The 20,042-nt window shown below is 49.6% G+C and overlaps 1 protein-coding gene across 9 annotated transcripts in view; it reads left to right on the top strand.

Moving 5' to 3' along the window:
* MTMR14 (myotubularin related protein 14) overlaps positions 1–20,042 on the top strand; it is a 42,726-nt gene that overhangs the window by 19,233 nt on the left and 3,451 nt on the right. For 2 of the 9 annotated variants that reach the window (XM_036877519.2, XM_036877521.2), the window contains exons 8-19: positions 813–883; positions 1,450–1,524; positions 6,366–6,432; positions 7,662–7,747; positions 7,986–8,062; positions 8,324–8,360; positions 10,583–10,653; positions 11,415–11,473; positions 11,647–11,785; positions 12,543–12,722; positions 18,912–18,986; positions 19,612–19,767. In XM_036877519.2, the coding sequence (XP_036733414.2) occupies positions 813–883; positions 1,450–1,524; positions 6,366–6,432; positions 7,662–7,747; positions 7,986–8,062; positions 8,324–8,360; positions 10,583–10,653; positions 11,415–11,473; positions 11,647–11,785; positions 12,543–12,722; positions 18,912–18,986; positions 19,612–19,767 (1,093 nt within the window). The remainder of the gene's footprint in view (positions 1–812; positions 884–1,449; positions 1,525–6,365; positions 6,433–7,661; positions 7,748–7,985; positions 8,063–8,323; positions 8,361–10,582; positions 10,654–11,414; positions 11,474–11,646; positions 11,786–12,542; positions 12,723–18,911; positions 18,987–19,611; positions 19,768–20,042) is intronic. The other 7 variants (XM_036877523.2, XM_036877524.2, XM_036877522.2 and 4 more) reach the window with 5 other exon arrangements.

Genomic DNA, 20,042 nt, shown 5'->3' with positions numbered 1-20,042 from the left:
AGTGCTGTCATACAAGTGCCGGTGGTACCAGTGCTGTGCTGCATTTCTGTGTATATTATTTCATCTCATCTTTAAACAACCACTTTGCAAATGAGAAAACCAAGGCTCTGAGAAGTTAAACTTAACAGTTACAGAACTAAGTGAAAAGCTGAGATTTGAAGCTGGGAATGTTGCCAGAGCCCTTTTCTCTCCACTGTTCTCTGTATTTCTGAGGGCTTACCCTGGTGGAGTTTCTTAGAATTTTTCTAGTGAATGATAGAGAAAAATACCTTTTGGCCAGCTTTGTTGGAAATGGATGTGTCTCTTGATCACCTCTCACATGTCAGGCACTGTCTATCCCTCTCCAGGATGCTGTGATGTTCAGTGTTCACTGAAAGCCTGCAACGTATAGAGAGGAGGGTGAGTGATCCTCTGAAACTAGGGAAACTGCTGAGAAAGTGCTGCCAGGGCTCAAGTTGTTAGCTGTGCTTCTGTTCATTGGCTGTTGGCACTTGAGGTTCGTGAAAGGGACCAGAAATGACAAGTGACCGATAACCAGTGAGCACAGGTGGAAGGAGATACAAAAAGGTGTGCAGGCAGGCAGTACCTCACTGGAAAGGCATGTAACTGGGCGCCAGAGGAGCTCTGGAGGCATGCTCCCTGGCTCTTGCCTGTCCATTCTAGTCCTCAACCATATCTACTGTGGCCTCATCAGGGGCCCACCCACGCAGAGAATTGAGTGACCTGGGGCCACCTCTGTCCTTCAGTACTCAGGGGTCTCAGGAGACTGGGCTGGAAAGGGTGGTACCATTAACTCTGCCCTTCTTTTTCAGGCTGTGAATTTTTCAAGGAATATAAGGATCGGGATTACATGGCTGAGGGGCTCATTTTTAACTGGAAGCAGGTATGATCAATAACATTCATCAGCCTGGGTCTAATACTTCTTTGCAAACAAAGACTGTGGAGAACAACTGGCAAACTTTTTGGGAAAAACAACTACCCTTTTCCTTTTTCTCTCAGACTGAGTCTCATTATTTTCTCTCCCTCTTCTCTTTTTATATACATGTTCAAATTCTCATCATATATACTTTCCTCTCCTCCTCTAATTTTTTCCTTCTTTAAAGGAGTTTTTGGGAATAAGATAGGAAAAGTTCTTTCTCTTTGCTCTACCATCTGTGTAAAGAGTGGGACCAGCTTTCTGTCCCTTCTCCAGTCAGTGGAAACAGACCACAGGAGCGTGAATACAGGTTGTTCACATCTGTCTCAGAAGCAAACACTAGGATGGCTGACTGAAAAACTCCACTTGGCAGCAGTATTGGGTCCCTTTGATTTTTAAGCTGTCACTCCCAATGTAGCACAGGCATCTGGCCCAGGGAAGAGGACGACCTGCCTGCCTGTGGTAGTCACAGCTTCAGGGCTGCAACCTGCCCATGGCCAGCCTGCATCTCACAAGTGTCTTTCTGTTGCCAGGACTACGTTGATGCCCCCCTGAGCATCCCCAACTTCCTGACATGCTCTCTGAACATTGACTGGAGCCAGTATCAGGTAAGGCACCTGCTCCCAGCGGGGCAGGGGTAAGGGAGGGGCCAAGCGGACCCCGTGCTTACCCCACAAGTCCTTCATGCAGATGCTTAAAGACCTGGCTCAAGCCCTCTGACTTCTCAGTCTAGAAAAGAAGGAACTGCTTATCTTTTTAATTCTCTCCTGATTTTCTCTTGGCCCAGAAAAATCGAAGTCTTTGGAACATGACTCACTCAAAGATTTGTGTCCACCAGGGGGTTGTATTTCCAGAGGACCTTATGGAGTCTGCTTTTCCAGCTCTGGGCTTCAGTGTCGTTTTTCACTTTTCCTTTCAAATTCGTGTTCTGCCAGAGAAAGCATGAGCTTCCTGACTTCATTTAATTATAGAAACTTTAAAATTATTTCCATTGTGCTCCTCTCCTCTGTCAGTCTGCCATGGAAGGGGCCCCAGTCTTACTGGATGGATTAGCCCACTACACAAGCCAAAGGCTTTTAGCAATCTCCCTGTCACTTGCTCTAGCCAGAACAAGTAGCCTTTTTCTTCTTGCCTCCTGCCACATTATCTGTTCCTGCTGCCTGGTTGCCACCTCCCGGCCCCTTCTTGTCTGGCTGACACCCTGCCTTCAGGATTTGATGTGGCTGTCCACTCCAGGAACACTTCCCTGATGTGTCTTCTTTTCCTTGTCCCTGGAAGCTCACATGCCTGCATCTATTAACCCCTAGGCGTATCCATCGTGGGATTTTCCACTGAGCTGTACTCACTTGATTTAGAGACTTGCTTCCCAACTCTGGTAGAGTGGGCTCCAGAAGGATGGGAAACTATGGCTTATGCATCCCCAGAACAGAAACTGGCATGGAGTCTAGAGCTGGAAAGACCAAGCCAGTGTATACTTAGAAAATATCCTGTTTCCTTCTCTTCTATCCCAAGGTCTGGATAATTCCCATCCAGTCTTGAGGTCTGCTTCTCTCAGGGAGGTCTGGCCTGCTTGTTAAGCAACTGTGTGCTCCCATAACACCTTGAAACTTGTCCTGATAGCACGTGGTCTGTGAAGGTAGAGGCCATCCTTATCTTGTTCTATCTTGTACATCCAGCTCCCGAAGTGGATGCTCCATAACTGTTTAAGTGAATGAGTGAGAGTGGTGTCATGTCTTCTCTACATGGGTTTTTCTACAGGAGAGGGAGTGTCAGGAAGGAAAGCAGGCCAGTTTGTTGTGCCCCAGAAACCTGGACAAGGAACAGGTCGAGGACCCTGTCCCTTGAACTAAAATCCCAGGCTGTAGCTAGACAGACTGAGTGGCCAAAGGAACCTTCAGGCTTCCTTCTTAATGTATTGTATGCAGAGGTCTCAAGTAGGCCCTACACCAAGCCATCCTTATTCTCCCTTCTGGCACCATTCTTTCTCCTTATGCAGATACAAACTGAATCTAATGAACTACTTACTCACCAAATAAGGTGCAACTATAGGGATTAGTTGTGTTGACAGAGCCAAGGATGTTGTCTCTAGCACTGTGATGTAAGGAGTTCTGCCTAGTAGATATAGGCTCTGGATCTTAGCCCCAGGTTGCTTGGCCCCTCTTGCAATGTTCTGTGGCACTGAGCAAGTGACCTCACTTCTCTCTGAAAGTGAAGTTAACACCTGTTTCAGAGTTGTGGCAAGTCAGATATGAGCACTGCAGGAAAGTGTCCTCTTAACTAAAATGCCAGACCAATTTTAATGATGATAATTAAGAAGTAGGCTTCTAGCTTGCTAACTCAAGTTACACTGCTAAATGTACACTAATAAGGGTGGATACACAAGATTCCAGGCACAAGAGTAGGAGGACAGGGTTTCTTCCTATGATCCCTGCCTCTCCAGTTGCTTGCACTGGGCCTCCTTCCATTCTCTTCCTCAATCAGGTGTGAGCTCTGCTCTTCCAGCCCATTCAGCATGGGGGTCTAGGACTCCCTTTTATTCCTCCTCATCTCCCCAGGTGATCTCACTCCACTAGCCCACTGCCAGATTGCCCAGACCTGGGGCTCTGGCCAGGCCTCTGTTGGTGGTCCATGTCTACATCCCTTTTTGCAAGTGTCCTTTTGTGTTGCCATCTCAAACTCAAGCTGTCCAGAATGGAATTAGCCACAACCTATAGCACCCCCGAGCTTTCCACCATTTACCCAGATGCTCACACTTGAAACTTGTGTGCTTTTCTCCCCAACATCCATTGCCAGGTCCCTTCACTTCCCTAAATCTCTGCCCCTGAAACTCTGCAGTCCATCTTGCTTCCATCTCTCATGCCAGTAGTCTAGTCCAGACCGCTGTCATCTCAGTGCATCTCAAGTCTGAGTGTGAGGCCACATTGAGCAGTAACTGGAAATAGTGAATATAAAGGACTTGAATAGGTCTGGCTGACAGCAACACCCATATGATGAAGCAAGGTCATTATGGTCACCCCTTCGTTAAAACCTGACTTTCCCATTTTCCTCAGAATAGAGCCCAGCAATCCTTATGTGGCCCACCCAGCTCCACTCGGTCCTGCCTTCTTGTGACTGACTCGCCATCCTCCCCCTCTCTCCAGCTGTACTGGCCTTCTTTCAGCCCCTTGGGAAAGAGTGCTCTCCAGGTTTGCACATGCTATTCTTCCAGAAACACTTGTCTCCTTTCCCTCCCTTTTCCTACATGCATGTCACCACCTCCAAGAAGCCTTCCCTAATGGTCCACAGGGATGGGCTAGGCTCACCTCACCAATTACATGGTCCCACAGCATCCTGGGGATCTCCTTTCAATCAGCACATCTGCCACAGTTCACTTGGCCCTCCACCTCCTGCAGCCCCATGCAGGCTGGGGTCATCATGATGTTCACTGCTGTGTCCTAGGGCCAAGCCCTCAGTGATGTGCACAGTGATGTTTACAAGTGGAGGAGCCCTTCTGGCAGTTCATGTGGGAGATGCTGCCCTCCATGAAACCAGACTGAATTCCTTAGAGGTCTGCTTGCTCTTTCTGTGCCCTAATACCGCTTCCTGGCTGCTGCTCCTCCGGCTGGGCCCTGGCCATGAACAAGCAGTAAAGGGGCATTCTACAGGTGCCTAAGCACACCTAGTTTCTAAGTACTAGGCCTTATAGATGCAGAGATGCCAAAATGTGCTCTGTCCTCACTGGGTGCAGAGTAGGAAAAGTGACAGCAACATCAACCATCACCTGTGTAGCAGAGGTGTTGACCAGGGGCCACAGAACACTCTGTGGAGAAGATAGTGAGGCTGGGCCTTTGAAAGATAAGTAGGAGTTTGCCAGCCAGGGGGAAAAGTACTCCAGGCATAGAAACATAAGCAGAAGCATGCTGCTTGGCTCTGCACTCAGAAATTTTTTTGTGGAGTACATAGATGAACCTTGATTTTACTAGTACATTTCCCAGGTCCTCTTCATATTCTGCAGTCTCAAACTTTGCTTTCTTATTCTGGTATTGTAGGAAAAGTCCCTTTGTAGCATGTGACTAAGAACATGAACTTTGCAGTCTGGAAGGGCTGGGTTCATGCCCCAGCTCTGCTTAGCTGTGTGACCTTGAGCCTCTACTAGCCTAGTGCTCCCCAACCTGTGGTTCCTACCCCAGCCCTGGGCACAGTGTGAATTTGGTGCCTCTGTCTGGTCACTGGTTACCCCTTTGAGTAACCACCATGGTTGGAGGTCCACAGGCTCAGTCCTTGGCTGGTTCCTGCCCTCCTGGCTACTGCAGTTTTCCTCCAGTCTGCCTGACTGCCCTGAGCTCTATGCTGCATAGCTCCTGCCTCCCACTCCTGCTTTTTCTCACCCAGCGAGAATCACAGCTCAGAGGAAATCTCACGGCAATGGTGTATCTGGCACATTGAGCCAGATGAGTAGAGAGACCCCTGTGCTTGTGCCAGGTAATGACTTGATTAGCACAGTGTTGCAGCGGGCGTCTCTGGAGCCACTAAAAGTGGGCCAGAACTCTCCAGGGGCCATGGGAGGGTCAGGTAAATGAGCCTGTTTTAAATTCCTGAGAAAACCATTCCAATTACAGGTGCCGTCTTCCCCCTTCCCCCACAGGAAGTGCTCTCTGGCTGACAATCACCTCTCCCTGTACAGCCCCAGAACACTGACAAGCGGTTGTGTTGAGGCTGCCCCCAGCTAGGGAGAAAGGGGCCACAGAACTGGGTCAAGCCCCTCCATGGAATTCCAGATTCCGAGTAGACTATTTCTCTGAGCGTCTGGTTTAGGCCTTTTGCTTGGACTAGCACAAAAGTTCAGATCTCTTTTACAGCTTTTGCTTATTTTTCATCTCCTACCTCATGGGCCTCCTGTTTTAAAAGATTTTGTCTGCCAAACAGATTGTACTTATTATTCATCAAAAGACAGAGTATGCAGCGAATTGCAGTAAAAAGCAAATGAAATATGGTCAATGAGAAGGTTGATGTTTTCCTTGGTTTCTGTGTAGTGATACCAGATGAGGAATGGCTCTTTCCGTTTGTCAACAGTGGCCACAGGCTCAAGGCTCTTTGCCTCTTTCAACTCCCTGGACAGCTGTGCCAGGAGCCCAGGGCTTAGAGGAGGCTGATGTACTCTGCTCGTGGTGGGTGTTGAGCTGTGGGGTGTCCAGGCCTCTGCATGGCTCCCTCTTTCTCACCTTCCTCAGGGTAGAGCCCAATGAACAGGGGTGTCTGGAGGGTGAGAGTGCAGGGAGAGGTGGAAGGAGCTCTGGGAGTGGGGTGTGACATCTCAGATTAGCTGGAATTTGGGACCTGTGGCCTGTGACCCAGAGCCTTGGGTACTTGTTCCCTCAGAACAGTTCTTAACATTTTGGTTTTTAAATACCTTGACATTCCAGTCTGAGTTAAGTATCTATTCCTTAGACCCTTTATCCTCCTCCAACAGAGTTGGGACCTGGTGCAACAAACACAAAACTACCTGAAACTGCTGCTTTCCATAATTAACAGCGACGGTGAGTCTGCCTCTGCCTGAGCCTTCAACCCAGTGATCTGGGTGCTCCCAGACCACACCAAGACTGTTTATTGGGGCCACACACCTACCTTTCGCTTAATGTGAGAAGGATTTGAGGATTCCCTTGTCCATTGGCAGCTTTATTCCATGTCCTCAAAACCCTAGAAAACAAAATTATGAACTTGTTACATTTGAATCACACACAGGGTGCTCTGCGCCTGGGAGCTTTGAGCGTCAGCATTATGTAACACCAGATGGCCCTTCTAATTCAGAAAGATGAGAAAAAGTCAGTCCTGGCTTTTTATTGTCATACACAAAAGCCTGTAGAGGACCTGTTCTCTGGGTGGTACTCCAGCCAATTTGGCTGTTAGATTGGATGGGCCTGTCATGCTTGGTGGGCAAGCTGACCAACTTCTTAATATCAATCAGGACTTCTGTGAGGTTGTACTTACTTGAACAAGGGAAGATGCATTAGCTTATGTAACCAACAGGCCCAAGAACAGAGAATGGGTGACCAAAAAAAATACCACAAAGAATCTCTCCTTGTTTCTCATACCCTCTATCTAGTTAGCTTAGTGGCAGGCAACCATTCCAGACTTACTTCCTGCCATCTTAACTTCTGCAGAGGAGAGAGACCACCTCTGTTCCAGAGCTCACACTTATTGGGTCAGTTTGGGTCAAGTAGCCCATCCTTGATCCAGTCACTGTAGCCAGGTTGTAAAAATGCCACATGTTTGTCTCTGGAGCTAGGCAGTTCTCTACCTTGGGCAGTAAACACCTATCAAGGGGACTTCTGGAGAGTTGGGAGCTGTAGGAACTTGGGAATAGCCATTAGGATTTGGTGGGTGTTAACCAAGGTTCCTAAATGTCCTGCAATTCTGGGGTCAGCGATGCACAGTGCAGAACTATCTTTTCCAAAAGTACCTGTAATGCTCCCCTGAGAATTGTTGGATAGGGACATGCAGGTCAGCCCCATGGGCACAGTGGACTGTCCCAGTGGGACTGCTTCCCCAAAAGTGTGCCAAGCACTATAGCCGGAAGACAGACAAGTGCCCACCACCACCCCTTTCTGGGACAAGGTTGGAGAAGAGTCTGGGCGATGCGCGCTGGGAAGAAAGACAAGGCGTGGCCAGGCCTATCACTCTCACAGGCTGGGAGCAGGCATGCCGCGGCCTCACCAGCCCATGTCTGCTTCCCTTCTGGGCTGCCTGTCCTGTGGGTCCCGAGCAGACGACAGCGGGCTGCTGGTACACTGTATCTCAGGCTGGGATCGGACCCCCCTCTTCATCTCTCTCCTGCGCCTTTCCTTGTGGGCTGTGAGTATGGACAGGCTGGGCCATGGGGTCGGGGAACCATCAAAGGATCTTACCAAGAACTGCCCTTTGCGAGTATTAAAAGACTGTCCAGAAAATAAAGATTTGGAGTGAGGGACCTGTCCTGGGGGCTGTTGGGCAGCCTGGCTGTCACTGGGTCTGTGACATCCTGGGATGAGGAGGGACTTAGTCATGGGGAGGCATGTTTCTGATCTTGGCACATATCCCCCATCTCTACCAGGATGGGCTGATCCACACATCCCTGAAGCCTGCTGAGATGCTCTACCTAACTGTGGCCTATGACTGGTTCCTCTTTGGGTAAGCCTTTGGGGAACGTCAGATTATGGAGTGGACACAGTACCTTGGGAACTGTTTTCTGTGTATCCATGAATGTGGTGGCTCCTGTGACAGGGTTGGAGGTGAGAATAATTCCACCCCTTTGGGGAAGACCAAAAGTGCTTGTCAGGCCCCACCTGAGGCTGTGGTGCCAAAGCCATGGTCTGTCCCTGTGACTCCAGCCCCCCTTCACCCTCCTATCTCCATACTGCTCACTTTGACCTCCTTGCCTTCTGGTTTCAGACACATGTTGGCAGATCGGCTCAGCAAAGGAGAGGAGGTGGGTACTGTGCAGTCTGTGAGCATATACCAGGGTTCCGGGGGCTGGGCTCTTCTACAGGAGGGACGGGGTGACAGTCTTGTTTGGTGTCCACACTTGGGGACAGCTCCTTGCCACTGCGAGCTGGAAGGAAAGCATGGCAGGAAAAGCCCCAGCATAGTAGCCCCTGTTCTGAGCCTCAGGCCCTTTGTGGAGGTAACACTTGACCACACAGCTGTCTATGACCTCTTCCCCTTCTTTTCTGCCATCCTTCTTATGGGAGACCTTGTGTCCTGTACTCAGTTCTGGAATTAATTTACAAGTTCTTTTCTGTGCCCTCATCCTCACAGCTAACAACCAGAAGCTCTTCCCTTATCACACCCACTCAGCAACTTTTAAGCCCTAGGGCAACCCATGCAAGCAGGGTCCTGTCCCGTCCCTCACCACCAGCCCAGCCCCTGACAAGGCACAGCCAGCTGGGCTCCAGGGTACCCTTCCTGTCTGGGCACTGTACCTTCCTCCTCTTCTCTGGCCTCTCCATGCCCCATCCTTTTTGCTGCTTTTCACAGCTTTTGCCCATTCGGTTTGCTTGTTTTCCAGCCTGTTTTCCCCAACCCTGCACACAGATCCAGAGTCAGGCCCAAGTTGTCCTGCTTATTACTTAGTGACCTTGGGTAATGTGATTAACCTTGAGTCTCCTGGTATTGATTTGCCTCACAAAAAGAATGAGTACAGATGCGCAGCATGCAGCTGGCACATGGCATTAGCTCTGCTCTTCTGCCCCCTGCCCCTTTCCTGATACTTCACCCTCCTAAGCTTCCTCACCCTCCTAGGATGCCTCCTTCTTTTGTTCTTTCCCCTCAGCTACTCCTCTCCCCTTCCAAATCTCTTCTGAGTGCTTATCGCATCTGTCAGGGCTGCAGAGCTCATAAGCCTGCTCCTCAGAGGCCTCCATGAACTCTGTCAGAGGCAGTGGCTTTGGTATTGAAACTGCCCGTAAAGCCCTTTTGCAGCCTCTCACTTGAGACTTACTGGTGCTGTAGGACATTCTGCCCTCCATGCATCCCCCCTACCCGCAAAGCAAGCCACATTCTGCTTTCAAAGACTCAACAGAAGATGAGGCTGAGCCCTGTGGGGTCTAGATTCAAACCCCAGCCATCTCTCAGCATAAACAATAGTGCCTTCTCAGCTTGGAGGGCTGGTCGCCAGGGTGTGGGCTTTTCTCTTACCCCCACCAGACTCTCAAGACACTGTTCCTTAAAAAAATAAAAAGGAAAAGCCAAGGCCTGTTAAATAGCACTCTGTCCCTTCCCCTGCCTTTGAAGTTCACAGGTACATTAGCATATTAAAGACTAAAAAAAGTCCGGTGAAGACACCTATTTCCATTTATGTAAAACAATGTTTTCATGACCTGAGTACCCTCTGTTTGTTTGTTTAAGGAAATCATGGGTCTCTAAGATACTGTGGGTATTTCTCTGAGTGAAGGGTTGATGGACCACACCTTTCAGAATCACTGGGGAGTTTAATAACTGCAGCAACTATGCCTTGTGTGCACTTCATGGAGGCCCCTAGGGCACTGACTGGCATGGAGAAGAGAGAATTGGCTCAAGGCAGTGGGGATGCAGCCAAAAGTCAGGGGTCTCCTTCTGCCTATGTCCACCTCAGATCTAGACTGGCCCCTCACAGCTCCTGAGCAGTGCAGGCTCTGGGCCAGACAGTGGCTGCCCCTCATCCCCAGTTCTCCCGAACCACAATTTCTGGGTGTCCCCACCGCTACAAAACCTGGCCCCTTTCCCTTCCTTTATGTTCCTCCTGTGTCCGTTAATCTCTTTGTCCCCACATCATCTCTCTCCCAGCTGTCCTTAGTTAACCTCTCCCTGGCTTTCTTTGGAGAGCCTGAGAAGAGAAGCTACTTCTCTTCATCCTTTTCAATAGCCTGAGAACATGCATGTTGAATTTGAAGACTGAAAAATCACTGGCTTACCCACTTGCATTCCCAGGAAGGAAACCCATCCCTTCCTTCCTTGCCCCAGCCCTAGTGCATCTACCCAGCCTACTTAGCCCTCTCTACCACCCATACCATTTATAGACCAGAATAGCCAGCATGGTCCCCAAAGCAGGGCTGCTGTCTAGCAGGGGGTTGACCAAGGTGGCTGCCCATTCCTGGGAGTTCTGCCACCTAGATTGTTTTCCCTGGAGAAGACTGTCTTCTCATGTGTGCTGCTCTTTGGTCTCTTCTTCAGATTTTCTTCTTCTGCTTCAATTTTTTGAAGCATATCATCTCTGAGGAGTACTCTGCTCTGAAGACACCGAGGTAAAGAGAGGCCTGCTCTCTCCCACTGAGGCCAAGGTGCTCCGGGAAGGACCACTCTTGGGAAGGCAGGGTCTCACTTGCCATCTTATCCATGCCCTGCTTCCCTGAATGCCTGGAAGGCTGGTTTCCTGTTCCTGCCTGTCCCCTGGGGCCAGGGAAGGGGTTCCTGGTGAAGGCCAACAGGTGAAGCAGCTTTTCTGAAAGGGAAGCAGGGCTGGGGTTAGCCTGCAGTCATGCTATCAGAAAGGCTTTGGACAGATTAATGGTCTTTGGTGACTAGGAGAGCAGGGCATAATGCTGCAGGAAAAGCCAGCCCAAGGACAGGTGGATTCCCAATTCCCCCCGCCCTGAGGTAGCTGGTTCTCCTGTCTGAGCCTATTGCTGCCATCTCAGGGCTACTAAAAAGGTATGTTTGCAGCACTGTGCAGCTTACCACCATGAGCTGAGTCAGCTTCTAGCCTGGGAAACACAAGAATGTTGCCTGTCAGTTGCTTAGGACCCCTGTGAGAGTTGGTGTCTTTTCTGAGCTCATTTGCCTTCCAAATCCAAGCTCCTAGTGTGTTGGGCCAGACTTGAATTCTGAGGAAGGAGGTAGGTTTTGTAGGCCTCCCAGAAGTGGGTTTGGCATTTTGCAACCCTAGGTAGGACCTGTTTCCATGAGTTGCCACTACATTGGAACCTCTTTCCATGGCAGGCAGCATTTGGGGGACATAAGAGACTCAGCCCAATCTGGAATTCACTGTTCGGGTTTCTGTTTACAGGAGGAAGAGTTTACCAGCCCAGGATGTAGGCTTCACCCTGGAAGATCTCTGCATGCTGAGTGAGTTAAGGGCCCCAGCAGATTTCCTGTACTCTGTGCATCTTTCTAAGTATAGACCACACAGAAACTGTTTATTCTAGAAACTTCTCTTTTCGGCTGTATGGTGTGGAAGATGCGGGGGACTGATAATAGGAGAAGATAACGTACTGACTGATGGCACTGGCTTCTTTCAGGACGAAAGGACCGTGGCAGTACCACCAGCCTTGGCAGTGACTTCTCTTTGGTCATGGAGAGCTCCCCAGGAGCTGCTGGGAGCTTCCCCTATGAGGCCGTGGAGCTGGTCCCTGCAGGAGCACAGACTCAGGCAGCTTGGTGAGGAGTCAGGATGGAACTAAGCTCACTCACAGCTGTGGCCCAGGGCCACCAGCTCCAGGGAGCCCCAGGAACAAAGAGAGCCTCCAACAGTAGGGCTGAGAGCATTGCTCCATGCCCTGCTGTTGTCTCTAGTGGGCCTCAGAGGCGAGCCATCTGGTTGGTGAGAGACACTGCTGGTGGTGGCCCAGCATAAAGGGCCAGTGCTCCCTGTGGGATTAAGGAAGAAGCTGCAAGGCTGGGCAGGCAGGGCGGGGTGAGGGGAGGCTGATGTTAAAGGGACTTACTGGGGGAGCTGCCTTGCATGTTTGCCTGGGAAGTGGAGGACCAGTTTAGAAAAAAAAACCCAAGGTAAGTACAAAATGATGATGGGGAATTGGGAACTTGTTTGAGGATAATTATCTTTGAGAATCTGATGAAATCTGAGAACATGATGACTTTTTCCGTAGAAAAATGGCTCAAACTTCTGTATTACATTTTGAGAGAGGGGCAGTTACTTAATTGTTAGTTGTGAATACATTTTCTAGCATATGCTCTGAGGCCAAGAGGCCAGTGTTATTTGGATGCTACAGTCCCTCCATGAAAACCCAGCTCTTGTTGCTGGTGGCCGAACCTAAGGGAATGCTAACGTATCCCCACTCCCATGTGGCATTTTCCCAGTGGAAGTAAAGACTGGGCCCTGAGATTCAGTAAAAGTGGGCAGAGGGCTTTTACTCTGGTGGCCCCTTAGCCAACAGCCCTACTCTTTCCACTGCAGGAGGAAGAGCCACTCATCCTCTCCACAGAGTGTGCTCTGGAACTGGCCACAGCCCCTGGAGGACTGCCTGCCTTCCCACCAGGGGCTGGTGGAAGCCAAATCTTCCAGCTCCTCATCCTCAAACCATTCTGACAACTTTTTCAGGATGGGTAGCAGTCCCCTGGAGGTCCCCAAACCCAGGTGAGGAGCTCCAAACCCCTACTGGTGGAGGTAGCTAGCCCTCCCTTCTTAATAAGGCTGGATAGTGGGGTTCCAGCACATGAGCTGTTTACTCAGGTGATGTTTTAGGACAGGGTTCCTTGGCATGTGGCATGTACCCAGGAGGCCAGGGGTATCGACAGGTTTTCAGGCTCACCCACTATTTGGAGGATGGGTTAATGTTTGGTTACAGAGCAAGAGCTGGTTTGTGGAGTGGTTTGAGACACCCTTCTTCCCAGACCCCTGGCAGATGGGAAACTCAGAAGGTGTAGTGGTCTTGATGTAATGGGCAGGGGAGTGGGGCTGCCTATACCTGTTGCCTTTGTCAGGTCACTGCTCCCTGTGTGCCTCACATTCTGATTAAAGAGATGGATCTAGGTCCTTTGAGTCCCTTCTGGTTCTTACATTCCATGTCTGAATTGGTGAGGCAATGAGGAGAACAGACAGTAGGGAGGTTAGCCTAGATGTATGAGGCTGGGGAAAACCAGAAACCTCTGCACACCTGGAAAGGGAGCTGCTCAGCCAGGATGGACAGGCGTGGCTGGATGGAGTGTGCTGTAGGAATGATGTTTCTTAGGGGTTTAGGATTGAGGTATGGAGTGGCACTTGGGGAATGCATTTTCTAGCTGATCCCATACCACTTTTTTCATGTCGTATACCCAGAGAAAGAAAGAATCCTATGAGTTGCTTTGTTTTCTAAAGTCTTGAGAATGCCTAGCCCTTCTGGAGAAAACAAAGCAATATGGGTCTTAAGAGGTTTTTAATAAATTCCAGGGAGAAAGGGGCATTTATCAGAAAGCGTTGGAATCTACCCCGGATTTGAGCCCAGCTATATCATATACTGCTCCAGAAGTCTCAGGGCTAGGCCTGTTACCAAGGAGAAAACTGAGCTCCAGAGCCCCAAGCATATTACAGAGAAAGACCCAAAACTTCTGGAACTCTCCTCCCATTGTCATCCTCTGGTTTTCCTCTGTGGGCAAAAGCAGGCAATGCGGGGAGATGGGGAAGAGCACCCTCCCCATGTAGGCAGAGCAGATGAGCTCTAGGCAAGTAGGTGTTCCAGACTGCACTGTCCAGAGGAGTCCCGTGTGCTCATCTCTGAAGGTGAGCCCTTCAACTTGGACCACTGACGTATCTGCCAGTGCCATACCTGAGTCTCTTAAAAAAAAAAAAACACAAAAACCACACAAGCCCTCTGATGCCACAGATTTGGTGAAGGCGCCTGAGCAGAGATGGTGCTGGGCAGACAAGCCCACATGCCTGCGCTCCTTCACAGCCTTGGTGTGTGCCCACTGCCATGCCACCCTTGTCTGTATATCAATATCACCTTTCCTCAGGGCTGCTCTGAGGCTGCTGTAGCACTGCATGACCCTCACTCTTCTGGGCTGAAGCTCTTGCTCATCATCCTTGCCTCCTTTTCTGCCTGTACAGCGTTGTTGGACAACTGAGAAGGAAACCAGAAGATTCCTCTTGTCCTCTGGGGTCCTGCCCCGGTTTTAACTGCCCAACTGCTAGGGGCTCTCTCGCTGAGACAGTACTCGTATTACCTCTTCTCACACCCCAGCTTTTGATTATTCCTTTCTTCCTGCCAAAAGGTCCTACTTTTCAATCTTGTGATAGTTTCCCTCCATCTCACTGGTGGCGCTCTCTGCACTGGGTAGCTCAGACTATTAAGGTCAGTCCAGGATAGCCACCAAAGCCCCTCCCTCAGGAGACTGAGGGTTGGCCGTCCTCTGGCCTGGCAGCCCTGTGTGTTGGGGCCGGTTTGAAGCTGAACCAAAGTGGAGCACAGGGTCTTGGAGAGGCACAGGGTGGGCCACTGTGAGGTATTTGATGTCTCTGCCAGTCTGTTCTGGGAATGCCTACTTGGAGACTGGCTGTGCTGGTGAGATGACAAGATTCTGAATTGGATGCCTGTTTGCCAGAGGTTTTGAAAGACTAGATTATTCAGATTTGGAGCATTCTAATTATGTATTTCCATTAACATTAAAATTAATTTAGTCTCTTTTATCTTAAAGTGCCTGAGGGATCCTGTCATTAGCTTCCTTGCCTCACTTAGGTGACAATAACCAATCAGCTTTTTAGTGCAGTAGGGGGACCTGTATGGAAAGAAACCCTTAAGTAAAGCTATCCATGGCAGCTGAAATTCCCCTCATAATGTGAGTTCTCTGGAATTCATATGCTCCACGTTCCCAGATTCCACAAGCATATCTCTTTAAACAGGACTTCTCTGTGCAAGGAAATGGTGAAGCTTTGTTCAAAGTTAAGAAGAAGGTGTTGAGTAGGGAAGAAAGTTTTGTGGGGTGCTGATTCTTATCCAGCCCTAACCCCATACCCCTCACCAGGAAGGCTGGTGGCTTTTTTGCATTAGCTACCACTGCAGCATCTTCTGGCCGAGATAGATTTCTGGACCACTGTTAAATCTCTCATCAGCTACATGGCTGGGGGCTGGGAAGAGGCAGGACCAATGCTCTGTTGGGGCAGGGGTTTGCTGGCACAGCACTGTTCATGCCTGAGAAGGGATGGTGCCACCACTGAGCCCAGCTTGAAGCCAGGCTACCTGAAGAGCAGATGAACTTGGTTGAGGGACACCCAGCAGCCTGGTTGAATTGTGAAGTAGCAACATAGGAACCAACCTCTGCTGCCCAGACAGCTGCTTGTCCCCCATCCTTTACCTACTACTAACTGCTCATTATAAGCAATCAGTTCTGTCCCAGGCTGTATTTAATGAGGCAGAGAAACCAGATTGCTTTCTGTGACACATAAGAGTTCCTTTCCCATGTTTGATGTGTTGTTGCATGGGGCCACAGCTCCAGACCAAGGGATGAGTGGTAAGAAGCCTAAAGGCATTACCAGCTTGAGACCCAGAAGATAAAACTTGGGAGCCCCAAAGATTTCTTCTTGGGCTGCTGCAGGAATGCAGAGGTCCCTGCGTGAGTCACTAACTCACATGCACATGCTAGTACTTAAAGGCTAGACTGGGGGAAAGCAGTGGTCTTTTTTCAAATGTAAGAAATACTGTCCTAGCATGGGACATATATATGGGAACAATAACATGGGAAAGGAACTCTTATGTGTCACAGAAGCAATCTGGTTTCTCTGCCTCATTAAATACAGCCTGGGACAGAACTGCTTGCTTATAATGAGCAGTTAGTAGTAGGTAAAGGATAGGGGACAAGCAGTTGTCTGGGCAGCAGAGGTTGGTTCCTATGTTGCTACTTCACAATTCAACCAGGCTGCTGGGTGTCCCTCAACCTAGTGGTTGAGGGTCTCCCCTAGGACACCCTGCTTCCTTTCTCACATCCAGGGATCACATGAGGACCTCTTTCCCAACCATAGGTTAGAAGCTCTGAGCTTTTTTCCTTTTGAAAGTTGCATGCCCATCCCTGAACCAATCTGTGAGGCCTCCACTTCCTCTTTTTTTTTTAAATTTTTTATTAAGGTATGATTGATATACACTCTTATGAAGGTTTCACATGAAAAAACAATGTGGTTACTACATTTACCCATATTATCAAATCCCCACCCATACCCCAATGCAGTCACTGTCCATCAGTGCAGCAAGATGCCACAGATCCACTGTGTGCCTTCTCTGTGCTACACTGTTCTCCCCATGATCCCCCCCACCATGTATACTAAACATAATACCCCTCAGTCCCCTTCTCCCTCCCTCCCCACCCGCCCTCCCACACCCCTCCCCTTTGGTAATCACTAGTTCATCCTTGGAGTCTCTGAGCCTGCTGCCATTTTGTTCCTTCAGTTTTGCTTCATTGTTATACTCCACTTCCTCTTATCAGGAAGATCAGTGTATTGTGAGGCTGCATGAGCTGTGGTCAGATGTGGGTTTCAATCTCAGCTTTGCCACTCCTAGCTGTGTGACTTGGGAAAGTCACTTCCCTTCTGAGCTCAGTATTTTAATTCTATTTGAAGTGGCAGTAATGATTCTGACTTCTGTAAGTTTGGATTTAAATGAAATAATGAAGTACTTGGCACATAGTTAATACTCATCCTTTCCACAAATGCTTAGTAAACTAGCTGTGATTCAGGGCAGGTAAGTTAAAGGCTGGGCACCTCAGGCCAGATCTGCTTCTTCTTGCCTTGGCTGTGTGAGTTGGGCTTGCTCTGCCTATATGGGGATTCTTATACTTCCTTCCAGAAAGGACCAGCCAAAAACACCTGCCTGAGTCGGCTCACAGTGGGTGTCTAGAAGGAGATAGGGGGAATATGGGAGTTGCAGCTCTTCTGGTGCTGTGAAGCAGGGCCTACGCCATATACATCTAAGGGAGTGAAGTGTTGCCAAGAAGCCAACGTCCTGGGCAGAGGTCTGAGCCCCAGGGATATAGGCACATGATCTTGGAAGCATCATTGTCTCCATAGTTCTCTAGTTTTAGGGTAGCTTGGCCCCATGTTCTCTCCAGTCTTATAGATAGGAGATTACAGGAAGTGGAGCTCAGACTTTTTTTTTCTCTCTTCTTTTTGCGCTTGAGTAAGGATACAGGGCAAAAAGTATGGGGTCTTACTAAATTTGGTTGGATTACCTATGCATTGAGACTGACTTGAAACTTTTCCTTACTTCTTTAATTAGGCAGGTCAGGGGCTTTCTGGTAACTGTTCCCTTTCAACTTTTTTTATCCCCTCCAGCCAGTTAATCTAGGCTGGCACTTACGAGAACATCTCTGCTTAGCACAGCCCCTTGCTGTCAAACCCTGGAGCTGAATGGTTGTTTTGCAGCCCTTTGACAAAAGCCTCAAGTAAGCAGATTCATCCGGAGCCTGTGTGCTCACTCTTGAAAAAGACATGAAAGATGGTTGCTCACTGAGATGGCTTTTTTCCCTGAGGTCACACACCCTGCCGCTGTCTTGCTGCCTCTCGAACCCACAGCTGTCCCCTTTCTGGCTGCTCCAAGCATGGTTTCACCTGGCGGTGCTACCTAGTGGACACTGGAGAAGTAAAGGGAAGTGACTAGCTTAGGCGACAGGAATCCTCACGGGAAACCTCTCTATAACCACATTCCATCTGTCTGTCATTTTCCCATTGGCAATATGAGTCTGTAGACCTGGGGGAGTGGGGCTGAGGCATAAGAAACCTCCAATTTCCTGAGCCCAGGAGTGCCTTATCCTGCCCAGCCTCCTCTACTGAACATCCCCTCCATTCATTCCCTCAACACTCTGGAGTTTAGCAGTTGTTTTCCCACAAACTGCTCAAAGAAATCCTACCCTAAAGTTTGAACAATAGAGGAGACTTGTGGAGCAGACTAAATAACCTCAGAAGGATTGTGCTGAAGGCTCCAACATGACCTGGAGGAAGCACAGGGCAGGCACAAGACTGGCCTTTGGCTCGCTGTCTCCTGGGCAGCTGTCTCTTGATTTACAGACTACCTGAGTCCTACCAAGTTTTCTATCTAGAAAGAAGGAAGTCTGCTTTGTTCAGGGCATGAGGGGCTTCCACCTCTAGTATCTGACTACATCCTGTTCTCATCCCTATTGCTACTGTCACACACCTTCCAGAGTTTAGCAGAAATGATGAATGTGGCAAGTCTCTGTGTTGCAGGGGGTTCTGATTCATGGCGGCTTTAACGTAAAAAGCCATCTGTTTTCCCTGGTCTCAAGATGGTTCTGTTGTAGACAAATTCTGTAATCAAATTTGGCTTTAAAAATCTCTTTCCCTCATCAGCTGTGGGACCTTGGGCAAATCTCTTCATCTGTCTGGGCTGCCATTTCTCTGTCTCTAAGATGGGGATGGCTAAGGAGCACCAGAGCTGCCCTCGGGGCAGCTGCCTAAGGATATGGCTAGCCTGGCAATCCATTGAGGCTATCACTTAAGTAGGAGCCTTTAACACCAGCCAACTGGGTGGGCCAAGGTCAATGGAATGTTTTTCTCTGTTCCCACTTACTGTACCACTGTTTATGTTTCTGCCATTTCTGAGGCCCTACAGGAGCATCTTCTGCTATTCTTGAATTAAAGAATAAAGGGTCAACATCAAAGATGATGCATCTCTGGGGACTGGATTTGGGGTAGCTGATGGCTGGATCTTGCCTGATGTTTAACTGTCTCCTCCCCTCCTCCAGCTGGGCTACTGCCCAAAAACAAGGAATAGGGGTTGACTGTGAGTGGGGAGGACTGGGCAGCAGTAGATTCCCCATACAACTTTCTTCTCCCTGCACTCCCCAGATCTCCATCTGAAAAAGGCCTGATGAAGCTGTCAAGTTGCCTACCTGATTCATCCCTTCCCTCTGGGCATAGCCAGTGAGTTTGCTGAGTTGATGCTTGTGAATACAAACTATGGCTCCAGGAAGGCACTGCAGAGGAAGGGAGGTGGTAGGGCTCCCACCACCTCACTCTTCAATCTAGGACCCCACCCATCACCAACCCCAAGAGGCTTGTTCTCCCACTGCTCTAATTAAACCTCAGTGACCCCTGGGTTCTGTGTTGCCCACCCTGCCAATCTGCATGCTGGGCAGTGTGAGGTGGTCCTTTCTCCCTGGTTCCTGGGGCATCTAGCCTTGCTCCCCTCCTTTTGGTGCTGTTGAGATTGTACTTGGTGTGCCTCCACCAGGGCAGGCATGCCCTGACCCCAGGCTTTGGTTGCTGGCTCACCTCTTGTTACTGTGCTTTGCTCTTGTTCTTTTGCTCCTGTAAGTCTCTGCACAAAGCATTGTCCTCACAGCTGAGCCTGCCTTCTGGTCACTCTTTTTTCTCGGTCACAACCTGTCCAGCTGTTTTTGCACTTTTGAAGAAAGTGACTGACTTTACAGATGCTTAACCAACAGAACCCTGCGGTCGTGGCACAGGGCCACCATAGTCCCTCCGCCCCTCCTCAGGCGTCTGACTGACTGTGCATCATTTGCCCTCTCTCTCTTCTCTGCCCCAGATCAGTGGACCATCCCCTGCCCGGATCCTCTCTCTCCACAGACTTTGGCAGCTGGCAGATGGTCACAGGCTGTGGCAGTATTCAGGAACGGGCTGTCCTGCACCCAGACTCCTCTCTCCCTTTCAGCTTCCCGGATGAGCTCCCTAACAGTTGTCTGTAAGTGTCTTGCTTGAGAAGGCAGGATGCTCCCCTGCCCGTATCAAAAGCTAGTGAGCAGTCCAGAGTGCTGTTAGGAATGAGGCAGCAGCTAGCCCCAGGGAAATGGCCTGAGAACCCCCAGTGTCTCACTTAAGTATACCTCACTGCTCCTGGACCCCCAAGGTATGAAGGAGGCCTTATGGGCTGCTCCAGAAGTACGTTGGAGTGTGTGTTCACTCTCCCCAGTCTCCCAAAACCCATCCATGGGTATTTCGGGGCATGCCCTCAGGGAA

This window comes from Manis pentadactyla, chromosome 1 (assembly GCF_030020395.1).
Source record: "Manis pentadactyla isolate mManPen7 chromosome 1, mManPen7.hap1, whole genome shotgun sequence".
Classification (NCBI taxonomy): domain Eukaryota; kingdom Metazoa; phylum Chordata; class Mammalia; order Pholidota; family Manidae; genus Manis; species Manis pentadactyla.
Note: the sequence above shows the minus strand (reverse complement) of the source record. Positions and strands in the feature narration are given on the sequence as shown.